Raw genomic sequence first — 16892 nt, forward strand, 5'->3', positions numbered from 1 at the left:
GGTAGGTGTAGAGTGGTGTAGGTCGGGGTAGGTGTAGAGTGGTGTAGGTCGGGGTGGGTGTAGAGTGGTGTAGGTCGGGGTGGGTGTAGAGTGGTGTAGGTCGGGGTGGGTGTAGAGTGGTGTAGGCGTAGGTGTAGAGTGGTGTAGGTCGGGGTAGGTGTAGAGTGGTGTAGGTCGGGGTAGGTGTAGAGTGGTGTAGGTCGGGGTAGGTGTAGAGTGGTGTAGGTCGGGGTAGGTGTAGAGTGGTGTAGGTCGGGGTAGGTGTAGAGTGGTGTAGGTCGGGGTGGGTGTAGAGTGGTGTAGGTCGGGGTAGGTGTAGAGTGGTGTAGGTCGGGGTGGGTGTAGAGTGGTGTAGGCGTAGGTGTAGAGTGGTGTAGGTGTAGGTCGGCGTCGGTGTGGGGATGAAGTCGGTGCAGAGCGGGGTCGGTACAGCGGGGATCTCGGTGCAGTTCCGGGCGTTGCAGAGTGGGGTCGTCGGTGTAGAATTAATTCCGAGTCTAAGTTGCGTTGCTGGGTCGGTGCAGAGTGGGGTCGGTGCAGAGTGGGGTCGGTGTAGAACGGGGTCGGCATCAGAATATTTATTGAAACTAGATGAATCCGATGAGCTATAAAGCTCTTTTCCACAGATGTCCAGCAGTATATATTCGGGTCGCGCGTAACACATTGTATTGCTGATATATATTTCCACGTGATGAGCCACTTTCGTTATAGCTATCATTTGTGGCCAGGTCGCTTCTTACAACAGAAGCTAATAAGCTCAGCGGGCCTTACCTGGTAAAATAAAAACAAAATAAATTTTGATTTAAAGCTTTCGCGACTGCAGCAATTCATATTCTTAGCTCTTTCGGTCAAGTCACGTTGAAGGGAAACAATAAAATAATAAAATATATTTTTCAATAAATAAGAACACCGTTTAAAAATAAATAAATGCGAACCGCCACTTCTATAAAATGTTTCTTGCCGTTGGGTTTTCACACCTGATGATGACCATTTGTGTTATGGTCGAAACGTCGTGAGAATTTTTGTTTTATATATATTTTATTATTTTATTGTTTCCCTTCAACGTGACTTTACCGAAACAGCTAAGAATATAAAAACAAAATAGTTTATTTGTATTCGTATGTTTTTTTTCCCCCCAGTAATTTGTTTACCTTTCCTATACTTTGCACTCCTATCGTGGTGTTGTTGTTATTGTTTGTTGTTCTAACGTTCTGACCCGCTTGCTATTGGACATCTGCGAAAAAGGGCTTGATGGATCATCGGGAATTCCTTCGGGACACATATAGAGAGAGATTCTGATTCTGGTGCAGAACGGGGTCAGTACGAATCTTGGGGTCTGCGAAAGAGCTGTGCGGAAGAAAGTGCAGAACGGGCGCGTTTCAGCGCGGTTATGACCCTGGGCTTGGTACAAGCAGAGGGCGGTGGAGTGCAGCGCAAATGAACATATTTCAATGGATCTTTCCGTAAAGCCACGTAGATAGAAAAATAATCATAGTAAAAAAAATATCACAATTTCGACCGCAAGCAATCGTCTGCAGACTGAAGAAATGAATAGCAGCCAAATAAAAATGTTGCAGGAGAAATAAAAATGAATACGCATCTTAATTAAATCAATATAGTTCCTGTATAATTACATTTTGCACTTCCATTACTGAAAATTGTCTCTCCACGGATGTGTCCATCGAGTGTGCTGGGTAAATGTGAACATGTTCATTGCGACTTAAAGCTTTCGTGACTGCAGGAATACATATTCTATTGCTTCCGATCGAAACGTCGTGATATTTTTTATTTTGTCTAAGAGGCTTTCTGAAAACGAGCTATGGAGGGAGCTCAGTGGGCCTTACGTGGTAAAATAAAAACGTTGAAAAAATATATTTTGGCCCTATTTTATTTTTCAATGTAGTGACCCTTGCGAATGAGACCAACCTGTTATCCGAGTTCTGCCTTGGTTAAACTAATACACTGGCTGTTGCATACCTTGACTGAAAGCTTTCGTGACTGCAGGAATTCCTATTCTTTGAACCTATCTACGTGACTTTACCGAAAGACCCAAAGAATATGTAGCATAACCGTCAACCCAATACGGTGTACGCGTATTCTTGTACAGGGAATTTGAGATTTTAGGTCGATACAACGTACAGCCGTTTCACTACAGGCAACACAAAAAAGTATTTTTTTATGTCTATTTGTTCGTGTTTCTCCCTTGATGGGACTTTGTAGGATGGACGTTGAGATTTATAAGGGGCACGGGGGGTGACCAATAAGGTCTGAATTGGTCTGTAATAAGGTAGGGCACTGTTAAGGGGTTGACAGGTATGCTGTTCTAAACTGATGTGTGCAGAAATTTATCATCCTTTTGCAATGTAGATGTTGCTGTTCTCAGTGCATCCCATTCTTACAAAACCACAATGACGTGCACCACTCTTAACATTTTATTTCAATTCACTGCTCAATATTGATTCAAACATTATTCACCCCAAACTAGATTCGAAGCTTCCGTGACTGCAGGAATTACTCTTTGGTTCTTTCTGTAAAGTCACAAATAATTATTCATCCTAACACACACACACCTTCACCATAAACCCACATGCACACATTATTGAAATTCATTCATGGACTGAGCCCAATTATTTCACATGCAACAATTCAAACTCGACAATATCTCTCGATTATCTCGGGTTAATGGAGCGTGTAATACATTTAATTAAGAGCAAAACATGTAAAGAATAATTTCACGTCCATCAGGCCTGCGCATGGCCAGTATACCCGTGCAGTACGGTTAGTTTTTAATGCACAATTTTAATGTGCAATTTTATCAAGGGACCCGCATGTTGTCTCGGTGTGGTCTGGGACTGATTTTGATGCTCTTTTTGCTGCCTTGCCCAAGGACTGGAGTGATTTGCTTACTTTTCCTACACTTTGCAATCCTATCGTGTTTCCGTATTGTTTGTTGTTGTAACTTCATGAGCCGCCCCTACTGGACATCTGTGAAAAAGAGCTTCATAGCTCATTGGATATGCTCCAAGATAAATCAAAATTCTGATTCAGTATTGGTGCTCAACTCATCAGCTGCTTACAGCTCCTGCAGTCTTCAGCCACGAGGAAGTGTGATCGTTGTGGGTTCCTGGCAGATTACTTATAATCTGCAATTCCTCCAACGCCATCAATCCGGGCATCAACAAACCTACAAAACATGTAAACCGGACAATCAAAACAGGCATACGTCGAGTGGAGGTACGGACGTAGAATGTCGACTCTTTGAATGCTTCTTCATCGTTCACCTGCCGACGCGTTTGTTCGTAACAAAGGACGTTTAAAGAGGTTTACACAATTTTTATCCGCAAGCGTGGTTAATCTGCAACCCGCATAATCCACCCACGGATAACCGAGAGGTGACGGTACAGTGACAGACTACATTCGGTTTTGTAAAGTTAAAAAAAAAACATAAATAACTACAACACGTGAACCACACGTGCAAAAAATTTTGTTTACGATTTTCTTTTTCACCCCATTTCCAATTTTGTTATTCGGTACCATGCCGCAATGTGTCCGGTACGGATCGCTTTGCCACAGCCAAGGCCATCGGTCAGTTTTTCGGGTCGTACCACGTGTCACTTGGGACGATGTCTGACGTTTCGCTGCACATGCTGGCAGCATCTTCAGGGACCTAACAATCTCGCTCAAACTTCAACTCTGTTCGGGAACGACATGCACGATCACAGCCGAATAGAGTTGAAATATGAATTCCATTCACGTGTGCAGAAAGCCTGCAAAAAAACCGAATTATGACCTCCGCCTTAGCAATGACGACGAGACGCTCCCGGCACGCACAACAACGTCAATTCCTGAAGAAGCAGGTCCTAGCATCGCGTAAGGCGAAACAACACACGCACAATGCAAGTTAACTGGGGGCGCTGCGGCGGTGAGATGTTATCTCCCTCGCCTGGTATACAGGAGGTCGTGGGTTCGATTCCGGCCCCGACGTCTGCTGCTGTACATTTGGAGTTTGCGTGTCTCTCTTTCCCCGTGGTCACGCGGATTTTCCTCCGGGTCCTCCGGTGTTTCCCTCCACACCGAGAATCGACGGCGAGTTTCAGAGTAATCTGTCCGCTGTATAAATCCCCACGCGATAAGCCACTCCATCGAGCTATCATTTGCGGCCAGGTCGCGGCCTCCCTCGCTTGCGCCAGCGCCGCCGGAGTTTCACTGCAGCGGCGGCACCCCACGCATCCGGCGCAGGATGTTGGCGAGGCACGTGACAAGCCGGGACGCGGGAGCCGGCTGCGCGACAGTGAAGCGTCGCGTCAGCAGGTTGTGCAGCGAGCCAAAGCCGACGGCGAGCACAGTGCAGGTCAGGCAAATGACGTTGTAGGGCATGCTGAAGTCGGGCGTGGGCAGGGAGATGAGCAGCGGGGGAGTGTAGACCCGCGACACACCCCGCTCCAGCGACAGAGGCCTGCGAGCGGGTGGCACCGACACACGACGTACGTACGGATAAGCCACCGCGTAAAGTACGTTTGAACAAGGTAAAGACAAAGAACCCCCAATTACCCCGCACCTCCGATTTGCACGGTTGACTATGGTGAAAGAAGTTCAATGTACATGTGTATAGTTTAACACGTAGGCTTTCGCGACCAATGTCATCCATAATGCAGGTTTTTTTGGGGTTATATCACGTAAATATTAATGTGTCGATAAAGCCGCCACCACCCGACACAACGAACTAGAAAGGTTTGTCACGTAAACAAACATGTCAATTCGTCACTAGTACAGCACACCGGTGTGTTGGAAAGCCAAGCCACAAAATTTACAATCGGAGTACGACATTTCGCCAGTAATTACAACTAGCTTCAAAGGGTATACGTATAGCCTTTACAGACTGTTGGGGCCAGTGCTGTCAGTGAGTAGCACCTATTCAAGCCGGCACAGCACACGATGGGGTGGGTGATCAGCACCACGCCTTGGCCGCCTTTGTCTCCCCAGTGGCGATGTTTACACATCACACTAAGGTATTCATTTCAGGTTGAGTTGATCTCGGGGAAGCCCAGGACTGGTTCAGATTATCATCACTGGTGTTAGCCATGAGCAGGATTCCTATTTCTGTATGTACGTACACACACATGTCCAAACTAGTACGCACATACGCGCATACAAGCACGTAGGTATATGCCCATGGGCACAATCACACGCACATACATGTACACGTACCCGATCACACAAACACACACACCCAAGCATGCAGATATCTATGTAGAGGCAAGCATGCATGTGTGCACAAGTAAAAGCAAATGTGTATGTGCGTTGAACTTCGTTCGCACCATACGTAGCCAACTGTGATAATTGGAGGTGGACAACTAAACAAAAACCGGAGCGGTTAGCGAACTGCGTTGCGAATCCAACGACCAGAGTTTGATTGACGGCCACTGACAAACGTGACTGACGGGATGTTGGGGAGGCCTTCATCCAGCAATGTAATGACAAAGGGCTGTATATTATTATTATTAATTTCCAACAGACGTTCTCGTTTTGGGTTACGTCTTCATTTGTGTATGCCGAACTTCTTTCGCACCGTGCGTAGTCACCTGTGCTAATCAAGAGGTGAGAGCATACCGACACAATGGCTCGTGTTCCTACGGTCGTCGAGTCAACCACAACACACATCTACCTACACCACCACCCCCCCCCCCCGACACCACCACGCCAACAAAACCAGACCAACGCGATCATCCCCAACCTCGCCCCGAGTTTACCTGTAGGAGTGTTCCAGTCCACCAGATCCTTCGATCAAAGACACGGAGCTCTGCTCTCCGGCACTGACATCAATAGGCATCATCGCTGTGACCACAGCAGACCTGCACAGACCAAGACCCCCCCATATAGCTTTTAACGGACTGTTGGGTCAAGTAGAGTTCGCGGACCTGCGCACAGGCATGCACTCGCACACGTATACAAAGACGAAGATCCCCCGTGTAGCCTTTCAGAGACTGCTGGGGCAAGTGCTGTTAGCGAGCACCTATGAAGGCCGACACGGCACACGACGGGGGTTGGGTGGACAGCACCGCGCCCGGCCGCCTTTGTCTCCCCAGTGGCGATATAGGTTAGGGGTTAGACTGGGGAGTTGGGGAGACCGGGTTCGACTCCGGGCTAGGGCCAGGTTGCTTACCCCGCACTCACGCGATGTAGAAGCCGTGGTTGGGGTCAGTGGCGTAGGTTAGGGGTTAGACTGGGGAGTTGGGGAGACCGGGTTCGACTCCGGGCTAGGGCCAGGTTGCTTACCCCGCACTCACGCGATGTAGAAGCCGTGGTTGGGGTCAGTGGGGTAGGTTAGGGGTTAGACTGGGGAGTTGGGGAGACCGGGTTCGACTCTGGGCTAGGGCCAGGTTGCGGACCCCACACTCACGCGATGTAGAAGCCGTGGTTGGGGTCGGGGGGGTAGTCGGTCCACGTGAGCAGTGCGCGCTCGAAGCTCAGCGTCACGCGCGTCGTCGAGCGTGGCGGAAGCTGCAGCAGCAGCTCCAGGAGGTGGGGACGGCGGCCCTGGGCCGGAACGTAGCCAACGTAGCCTGGAGCACGCACGCACAAAAAACAAGGATACCCCCCCGCGTAGCCTTTAACAGACTGTTGGGGCAAGTGCTGTTAAGCGAGCAGCACCTATGAAGGTCGGCATGGCACATAGAGGGGGGGTAGGTGACCAGCACGACGCCCGACCGCCTTTGTCTCCCGAGTAGCGACGTTTGCAACAACTGTCTATGGTTGTTCAAAAAGGATGGGTGGGGAGCCCAGGATCGGTTCATGATAATTGTTGGCCATGAGCAGAAATTCAAACTCGGGTCGCTGGGTTCGAAGCGCAGCGAGTTAACCGCTACTCCCCAATGCATAAAGACATGTCTCATTTGCTCTATCGCTCGCGAGCCAACTCTCTCTGTGACTCACCCACTCGCTCACCCGCTCGGCCACCCATTTGCTGACCCGCTCACTTTTTAGCTCATTCATTCACTCGGCCACCCATTTGCTGACCCGCTCACTTTTTAGCTCATTCATTCACTCGTTCGTGTGCCCACTCGCTCGCTTGCTCACCTGCTCACTTTCTAGCTTATTCATTTCACTCACCCTATCGCTCGCTCATTCGCTCACCCACACTCGCTCACTCACTGGGCACGACGTCCCTGCCGCGCGTGCTGACGCTCAAGGTGTGTACGTAGAGCCTCAGGTACCAGGGCACGGTGAGCATGAGTAGAGCGGTCACGCCCTGGCTGAGCACACGCACCACAACAGACATCCCGCATGGAGCCTCCCTTACAGCAGGGGTGGTGGGACACCGAGCCTTTAACCAATGTGGATGTGTGTAGCTCCCGTGCGTGTTGTGATCAAGTGTGTGTACCTCCCGTGTGTATTGTGAACGAGTGCGTGTGTGTTGTGAACGAGTGTGTTGTGAACGAGTGTGTACATCTCCCGTGTGTGCTGTAAATGAGCGTGTGGTTTGTGTGTACGTACCTGCTGTGAGTGTTGTGTACGAGCGTGGCGATTCCGCCCGTCTGCAGCCCGTACCCGGTGAGAAATCGCTCCACATGCACCACCTGCCCCTCGCCCCCTCCTTCGCGCACAAAGAAAAAGGTCCCCCGTATAGCCTTAACAGACTGTTGGGGCAAGTGCTGTTAGCGAGCACCTACAAAGGCCGGCGCGGCACACGAGGGGGTGGGTGGCTAACACCACGCCCGGCCGCCTTTGTCTCCCTAGCAGCGATGTTTACACACCCCACCAGGTACTCAGGTACTCATTTGAGTCGACCTAAGAGAGACCGAGGACCAGTTTCTATAATCGTTGGTGGTGTTGGCCATGAGCGGCAATCGAACTTGGGTTTGCTGGGTTCGTAGCGTAGAGGCTAACCACTACATTACCGCTCCCCACGCACATACACACACAGAATATTCACACGTACACGCAAGCGTACGAGCAAGGTAAGGCCAGGTTAGTGCTAGAGTAATCAGGATTGGTTTGTGGTTTTAGCCAAATGAGCATTAGCGTAATTGGTTGCTGTCAAGAGTGAGTGGCTGGGTGGGAGAATGGGTCGGTGAGTGAGAGAGCGAGCGGTTCAGTGAGTAGGTGGGTGAGTGGGTCGATGGATGTGTAGGTGAGCAGTGGGTGAGCGAGTGATTGGGTGGGTGGGCGAGTGGATGTGTAAGGTGTGTAAGTTGAGCATGCAAGTCAGTGGGTGTATAATTGGTGATGCATTTGCTAGTCATCACAATCAGGCAACTGGTTCTTGTCCATGACCTCCTGCCAGGGAGCCTTCGACACTTTATGTGGCCTCCAAGTGCACATAGCCTGGCACGAGCGCTGTGATGACAGCCGTTGTCGTCGTGCAATTGCTCGCTCCCATGCCCTCCGCCCCCCCCCCCGTATCCATCTGTGTGTTTCTCCACTCTGAGACGCCTGGCCAGGCCAGGTGCACTGTCACGTTGTGATTGCATCATCATCATCATCGTCGTCGTCATCGTCGTCGTCATCGTCGTCATCGTCGTCGTCGTCGTCGGCACCCGTCGCGCAGCGGCCGCGTACCCCACACGGGTGGCGCGCTCCACTTAAGCGCCACGTTGACACGCGAGCTGGCCGCGAAGGTGGCGGGGTCCTTGAGGTCGTAAACGAGGACCCCGGCGCCCCGGGGGTCCTCGGCCTTCACCCCGGGGGGCAAAGGGGACACGTGGAACTTCCCCTCGGCCTGGGGAAGTGAGAAGGAGAGGCGGTGGGGGTGGGGGGGGGGGGGAAGAAGAAGAGAAGCTCATGTGGTGAACGTCTTTGCATGGCGGTTGCCCATCCAAGCACTATCCCCAGGTCTCGTGCCCAGCACCACCCTGCTTAGCTTCTGAGAAAACCCGACTAGGCGGGGCACGTTCCTGGGACGCACGACCCATACGCCGCCGATGAACAAGCGCCGTGAAATTACTTCACTGGGGAAAGCCATTCATGAACACCGCCCCCCACCCACCCCCCCGCCTACCGGCAGACTTATCGCCCGCTTACAGGACGGTGCTGTCAGAGCCGTCCCTAGGGGTGAGACAGCGAATCGGGGCGGCCGCCCCGGGGGGCCCCGCGCTTTGGGGGGCCCCACCCCTGCGCTTCGACGTCACGGTGTCAGCTGTTATAATTCTGGTTTACTGGTTTAGGCGTCGGGGGGGAGGTGGGGGGGGTTGTTGTACCCCCCACTGATGTATGTATGTATGTTCATACCGTGTCAACTCATACGGTTTACCCCGTATTCTTGTACAGGGAAACCGAGTTCTCAGGCCCATATGGCGTACATCCGTTTCAATACGGGCAATTTTTGTTTGTTTATTTGTAGTAATATGTTTTTACCCCTTTTATCTGGCACAAAAAAGGCCCTTTTGGCGTCTTCTGGTCCAACACCAGTGGAGACTGTGCTCTAAGAAAAGCTGTCTCAGGTGTGGACCAATCAAATTCAAGGACAGTGCATATTATCAGAGTTGTCTTTTTTGTTTGCATTTTGACTACTTGTGTTGTGGTTATCGCAAACATGATCCCTTGTATAAAGGTGCCAGTTTTTGTGCCAGATAAAAGGGTAAAAACCTATTGCTATATCTTGTTACTGGCAAAGGAGGTCTCATAATGTTGTTTATTTGTGTTTCTCCCTTGTGACGGTAAATTGTAGGATGAACGTTGAGATTCATAAGGGGCACGGGGTGACCAATAAGGTCTGAATGGTCTGTAATAAAGTAGGCACTGATAAGGGGTTGACAGGCATTTATGTTCAACTTCTTTCGCTTCGTACGTAGCCAACCGTGCTAATCGGAGGTGCGGGGGAAGGATAACAAACTAAATATAACAAGCAGCTCTAAAGAAATCAGTCTTCAATCGCGGTGATTTCAAAGTGCATAGCGAGGGTGTGGCCGCAGTCATTCGCGCTATCCACCGGAGTTTGCGCGATGGTCTATGCTCATTTGACGAGGTCAGCAGGGTATTGTGGTTCAGCAAAGTATTATGATGTGACCGCACTGTGGGAGAAGCCCACGTTTTTGCCCCACCGTGGAGAGTCGGGTTAGATCCAGGACCAAGGTGCTGTTGGAGGCGAGGGGACAAGGCTCGGTGAGACCCCGTCCAAACAGGGAGGACAGGGACCAATCTGCGTGCGCACACACGCATTAACAAAGATCCCCAGATTAGCTTTCACAGACTGTTGAGGCAAGTGCTGTTAGCGAGCACATATCGGCTGGCACGGCACACGGGTGGGTGGGTGGCCAGCACCACACGCGGCCACCTTTGTCTCCCCAGTGGCGATGTTTATACACACCGCACCAGGTACTCATTTGAGGCTAATTCGACCTAGGGGACGGTCAAAACCGGTTCAGAGAATCGCCGCCGGGTTCGTCGCGCAGCGGGCTAAGCTCGGCACATAAACACGCACACGCACATACAAACTTCGACAAATATCCGCAGTTTTGTAGTGGACACGAATTGTACAATGCTTATTCATCGTACAATGAATTTGAAATTATCTTACATTACAAACCGTATAATGCACCTCGCACACACATGAATTGCACGAATATTGTAGATTTTACGCTAAGAGTATGGTGATTGTACATTGCTACGACTGCTACTCTACGATCTACGATTATTTACTCCGGAAAGCCTCATAGAGACTCGGGACTCTTTTTCAGGAGGGTCCTGCCAAGCTTTCACAGTTGAGGGGGGGCGATGATTGCCATGTAGATTTTAAAGTGAGTAATTTGCGGGTAATTTTGGGCTCCTCCGTTTAAGACCAAAACAGGAGGACTCATTCACAATTCTGGCTGTCGCCTGATGAAGCTGTTTTTGTGATCAGCGAAACGTCACGGTACTTGAATTGTAAGTGTTGTGGGTTTACTCTCCAACACACCGGTGGGCTGAAGCAGTAACCGAGTGGCACGTTTTGTTTACGCGACAAACCTCACTGATTGGCTGTGTGGGGTGGTGGCCGGGTTTAACCACACATTCATGTTTACCTGACCTAACCCAAAAAAAGAAAACCTTTAATTATTGCGGATAATTTCGTTCGCATTTGGACCCCGATGCCGGCGCACGACGGCCTACTCTCGCGACTGACGTCACGGCATCATCCTCAACGTCCCATGCGAATCGGACGGCGCGTATACTTTGCGGTGAATACACCCGCAGTGTTGTGTAGGCCGACAGCACGACGAGTGTAGAGGCACGTGAGCGTTGTATGACCTGGCTTCCTGTTTTTGGCAGGAAAGACGTCGAAGACGACCAGGAGGGACTGAGTGAGCTCCCAGCACTCCCCGTTACAATGCGGATCCTGAAACCACAACACACACAGTTACGCGATTTGAATTGACAAATATATTCCGAACATCGGTTTTACCCCCAAAATCGTGCTATCGGTGCTCTGTACGAGACAATTCGCATCCCGCACAGAGCAGTGTGACCCTCCGTGTCAGAGAACAGCCCACGGTAGCGGACATCGCAGAGCTGGACTCCGAGATCTTTTCAAGTGACCTTTGGTTCACAGTTAGGGGCAGCACTTTCCAAAAAATTATATTCATCACAAGATGGTCGATAACCAATAGTTGCAATTCTCATAGCTGGAATTTAGCGGGAAGTATTTACGGTTAATAAGCACGCCGCAGTATTACGGGCAGCCGCGGTGGAGAGATGTTAACTACCCTCGCCTGGTATATAGGAGGTCGTGCGTTCGATCCCTGAATTTGCACGTTCTCCCTGTGGTCGCAGTTGGTTATTTAACCGGGACGACCGCGGGGGGCTCGAACCGCAAACGCGCGAGCGCTCGGGCCGCGTCGCCACCGTTGTTTGCGGGGAACGTGGGAACCACTCACGGTGGGCGTGGGCTGCACGTGCACCGCCAGCGAGTGGAAGTTGGAGTTGTAGAGCTTCCCTCCGTTGAGCAGCGTAGCCAGCCCGGCCTGAAACAACGACGACGACGACGCAACAGAGAGTTCGGGGCAAAGTGACGACTCGGGTAGAGCCGGGGGCTGCGATTACTTAAGTAATCGGTGACTCGACCGATCGTCGGTTCCAATTACTCGACTAATCGGATGGTCACCACAGTAGTTGGGGGGGGGGGGGGAAATAGCCTCGCCTCCGTTTCCACGTTTTCCGCTGGACGGGAGGTGAAGGGCAGAGCTTGGCGATGTCATTGTAGGGCGGTTTCCTGCCTTCAGAAGGCAGGATCCCGGAGTGATCGTTATTTTTCAAGGGACCCGAGTGATCGATTTGACAAAGAGTGGTCGACCACAATTCTCTGTTGGTTGATTAATCGACGAATCGTCCCAGCTTTACTCTCAAGTGAGGATAAGATACGGCAGAGAAATGGGAAGCGCAGCTGAAAAGGTAAATCTTCCTACTGGGAAAGCTACAAACATTAAACAGCAAAGAAGAAAAATCATGCACACGCATGCATTCTTTTCACGCTTTCCAGCAAGCATGTAATTACATGCTTGTTGGAAAGCATGTAATTACATACAATTGGTAACAATAACACTAACTTTGGAGCACCAACTGAGATGACGTCAAGATGAATGGCGTTGTGGGGAAAGGGTGACATCATCGCCTTTGCCAAAAAAAGTTTCGAGTAAGCCTTTCATCGGGTAATAGCCCAAATAGCAACGCAACTTTACACCAAAATAAAATTCCTTACTGCATTAAACCCTCAGAGAACCATCGTGAAAACGCAAGAGAGATGGCCTTGCACCATCATGAGATGGGTCGTATCGCTCGGAGCGTCAGTGGGGCAGGGGGTGACATGTGATGAGAGTGGGTGGGGGGGGGGGGGGAGGGATACCTTGGATCCACAGGGGAGTAGCTTCTTCCATGGCGTGAGGTTCTCCGTGCACACGACCTCCCTGGGAAGGGCCGCGTACCTCAACAGCCTCCGCTGCGTGACTGCAGGGGGCCACGCGTTCCGGTTAGCGTCGCCGCGCCCTCGCCGTCACTTCCTTCCGCCAAATCTCAGAGCGGTGGCACGGGCGACACGCGACCACCCCCCCCCCCCAACCCCGCTCCCTCCAATGGCCACCCTCGTAAATGTCGGCTCTCGCAACGCGCCACCGCAATGCACTCGCGCGCTCTCGTAGAGAGAAGACGACGCGGAGGCGCGAGGAGGAACCGCAGACGAGCGGGGGAGGGCAGCCACGCGACGGGCCGGCACCAACAACAATCGCCCGAGTTCTGCGGTCCTCGACATATTTTACGGTGTTATCGGCCAATTAATGAGCGTTTACACAGTGGGAGGAAACGGGAGGCACGCGGAGAAAATCCACGCGAAGCGAGGGGGGCCAAGACTCTCTCCCGTACGGTTGGAACAAGCAAGAGTCCACATTTGCTGTACCATCAACCCTCGCTGCTGCCTCGACAGTGCTGGATGACAGGCAGCCGCGTGCAACGTAGCCACCACCGTAACCCGAGTGCGAGTCCGGGTCACAGCTCCCACCAGTGGCAATTATTTGAAGCGGTCCTGTGCCTAAATTGGTATCTGGTGCAGTTTATAACCATCAACACAGACGGCCGGGCACGGTGCTGGCCATATTTAATAGAAGCCTGCTGACAGCACTTGCCCCAACCATCTGTGGAGGCTACACGGGGGATCTTTGTCTCCGTGCGGGTGCGGCTTACTGTTCGCAGGTCCCGAAGGCCGGAAGGAGACCTCCGGAGAGGCGGTGTTGGAGGCGTCGATGAAGTTTAAAGAGGCGCAGAACATCCCCGAGAGGACGTTCACGAGATCCTGCCAGGCGGCGTCAACGCTGTGACACGCATAGCAACGGACGTGATCAATCCACTGCTGGATTAGGACCCCACCCACCAAGTGTGGTGACCGTCATCTCGAGATCCTGCGACGTTACAATCAGCCTAGCGTGTGTACGGGCTGATGTCCTCGTGCCCGACAGCGCAGAGAGTAAGCGGGCATGGGCAGGACGCGTCCATGGCAGGGATGAGGGCTGGAGGTTTGGCGTTAACCGCGATGAAATGCGATTGTGCGTGTGTGTTGAACTTTCTTTCGCGCCGTACGCAGCCAACTGTGCTAATCGGGGGTGCGGCGGGCGGGGAAAGACAACAGAAATCAACTCGTGTGCGGGTATTGGATAGATTGTGACACAGCAGGATCTTGACAGATGGCGACAGCTTGCGGGGAAGGCCTTCATCCAACAGTGGACTGACCATGGCTGTTGATGGTGACAAATATTGTAAATTTTTACACGCAATATTCGGGATACAACTAGTCATCAATAGACATTGAATATTATGACTTCTCCGTTTGTGTATTATTCTAAGGCCAGGATGTAGTAGTGCCTGACTCTAGAACGGGTGGTGGTGAGCGACCCGACTCCGGAACAGGGGCGCTGCGGTGGCGAGATGTCAACTACCTCGCCTGGTATACAGGAGGTGGTGGCTTCGATCCCGACCCCCGACGCCTGCTGTACATTTGGAGTTTGCTTGTCTCTCTCCCCGTGGTCGCGTAAATTTTGCTCCCAGTGCTCCGGTTTTTCCCTCCACATTTAGCGACACACATTTACAGTACATTTCTGCACGATGAGCCGCTTCGTCGAGCTGTCATTTGTGGCCAGGTCGCCGATATATATTTAAAAAAAAAGCGAGAGAGCTATATGGCTCAGCGGGTGTTGGCGGTGGGTGAACGTACTCTGGAACGTCGTTCTGGAACCAGACCCACAGCTGGGCCCCATGCGGCGCGGGCGCCGGAGAGGTCCCCCAGGAATCCCCTCGCCAGGCCCCCACGGTGAGCGAGAGGTGCAGCTCCCGCACCCAGTAGCGTGAGAGCACGGAGCCCAGCGGGCGGGGGAACAGCCGATAGTGCTGCTCTGTGTCCGCGCACACAACACACAACACAGATCCCCCCCCACGTTATAGCCTTAACGGACTGTTGGGGCAAGTGCTCATTAGCCCAGGACTGGTTCCGATTGTCACTGATGTTGGCCATGAGCGGGAATCGAACTCGGGTAGGCGGATCTGTAGCACAGTGAACCGAGCACTGCGCCACCGCTCCCCATTGTACACACACCACACAAGTACAAAGATCCCCCGTGCAGCCTTTCACAGACTGTTGGGGCAAGTGCTGTTCGCGAGCACCTATGAAGGCCGACTAGGCACACGAGGGGGGTGGGTGTCCAACATCACGCCCGGCCGCCTTTGTCTCCCCAGTGGTGATGTTTACACAGCAGGTACTCATTTGAGGCCCAGTCAACCTAGGGGAGGCTCAGGACCGGCTCTGATAATCGTCACTGGTGTTGGCCGTGAGCGGGAATCGAACTCGGGTCGCCGGGCTCGTAGCTGCGCTAACCTGCTACGCTACCGCTCCCCACTCACACACAGGTCATTCCGTATCATCTCCGTCGGTCATGGTCAATCCACTGCTGGATGTAGCCCCCCCCCACGCCCAAGCCGTCACCATCTCTCACAATTCTGCGATGCCACAATCCACCCAAGCTGATATCATCGCGCCATCTCCGCCGTGGACGTCCTCAACCCCATGATGCCCTCGCTTCACCGCTGCCCTTCTGCAACGCTTAACTGGGCTCGTGCTGCTCCTCACCTCCTTCCGTTGCCCTTCACCTTCCCGACTGCTCGGGGATTTCCATTGTTGTCCCGTGTTGCCCCTCAGTTCCCCAACTGCCCTCACCTCCCCCAATGTCCCGTGCTGCCCCTCGCCTCCCCCAACTGCCCCTCACCTCCCAAACTGCCCTCACCTCAACTTCCCCGTGCTGCTCCTCATTGCCCCGTGCTGCCCCTCACACCCACAACTGCCCCTCACCTCCCCCAACGTCACCATGCTGCCCCTCACCTCCCCCAACAGCCCCGTGCTGCCCCTCACACCCACAACTGCCCCTCACCTCCCCCAACGTCACCATGCTGCCCCTCACCTCCACAGCTGCCCCTCACCTCCACGGCTGCCCCTCACCTCCCCCCAACCGTCCCTCATCCCCGCACTGCCCCGCGCTGCCCCCTCACCTCTCGCGCTGCCCCGCGCTGCCCTCGTCTCCACGTGGAACAAGGCGGACACGAGGCCCGGGCTCAGCGGCTTCAGCAGCAACTGCTCCCGCGTCGTGTCCTCGCCAGCGCCCAGAGCGTTGCTCGCGGGCAGCAGCAACAGCAGCAGCAGCGCGGGCAGCAGCAACAACAAGGGCAGCCGCTGCGTGCTCGGAGAGCGAAGGGAGCCCGAGCGAGAAGCGGCTGCCCGGTACGAGCGACAACACACAGGCGCCATGACGGGACGGCGACGCGGAAGTGACGCGGCGACGTCGCTGATAGGTCGCCGGCGATGCGGAAGTGACGCGACGACGTCGCTGATAGGTCGCCGGCGACGCGGAAGTGACGCCGAGAGGTCGCTGGCCAATCGGCGCGCGGGGGAGAGATTCTGTCAACGATTCGGAGATGCGCGACTCTTCCTCGTTGGGAGTTCATTCATCCGGTGCACCTCACCCGCACGGCACCCCCCACACCACCCAACACCCCCCCCCCAACTCTTGTCTCCTCTTGTTCAGGCGGTACAGCCACGTCGGGAGCGGAGGCGGCGGCGTCATCGCTGCGATGTCACCCTTGGTGCTTGCGGATCGGGTGGCACGGTTGCGTCGTTTTGCTCTGGATGACCCACAGCACCGTGTCAACCCAGCCCACTCACCCACCTACTCACCCATCCACTCACCCACCGACTCACATACCCACCCACTCACTCACCCGCCCACTCACCTACGCACGATCTGAAATCGCTGCAACCCTCAAAAACGCTAAGATGCCACCTAGCAACATCAGCAAAGATGAGCGCTTTGAATTATCTCAATTAAAAAAGAGAGATGACATTGTCATCCTCTCAGCCGACAAGGGCAATGCCACTGTCATCATGGACA

At 53.0% G+C, this 16892-nt stretch overlaps 1 protein-coding gene across 1 annotated transcript; it reads right to left on the reverse strand.

Moving 5' to 3' along the window:
- Positions 1-2419: 2419 nt before the first annotated feature.
- On the reverse strand, positions 2420-16290 carry PIGT (phosphatidylinositol glycan anchor biosynthesis class T). Its single transcript, XM_032958039.2, has 13 exons — positions 15997-16290; positions 14672-14849; positions 13648-13775; positions 12818-12918; positions 11853-11939; positions 11227-11314; positions 10041-10138; positions 8560-8719; positions 7495-7594; positions 7153-7253; positions 6401-6563; positions 5751-5852; positions 2420-4456 (listed from the first exon to the last, which is right to left on the reverse strand). The coding sequence occupies exons 1-13, from the start codon at positions 16250-16252 to the stop codon at positions 4204-4206; spliced, it is 1815 nt and encodes a 604-aa protein (XP_032813930.2). The 5' UTR covers positions 16253-16290; the 3' UTR covers positions 2420-4203.
- Positions 16291-16892: the final 602 nt, after the last annotated feature.

Source organism: Petromyzon marinus, chromosome 21 (assembly GCF_048934315.1).
Source record: "Petromyzon marinus isolate PM22_M1 ecotype Great Lakes invasive population chromosome 21, UKy_Petmar_22M1.pri1.0, whole genome shotgun sequence".
NCBI lineage: Eukaryota > Metazoa > Chordata > Hyperoartia > Petromyzontiformes > Petromyzontidae > Petromyzon > Petromyzon marinus.

Excerpts from the sequence above, each read along its gene's own strand:
- PIGT (XM_032958039.2), bottom strand. The coding sequence starts at position 16,252 with ATGGCGCCTGTGTGTTGTCGCTCGTACCGGGCAGCCGCTTCTCGCTCG. Across the intron at positions 11,940-12,817 it reads TACTCCCCTGTGGATCCAAG|GCCGGGCTGGCTACGCTGCT; the intron begins GTATCCCTCCCC and ends TCGTTGTTTCAG. Across the intron at positions 7,254-7,494 it reads GTACACAACACTCACAGCAG|CCAGGGCGTGACCGCTCTAC; the intron begins GTACGTACACAC and ends GCGTGTGCTCAG.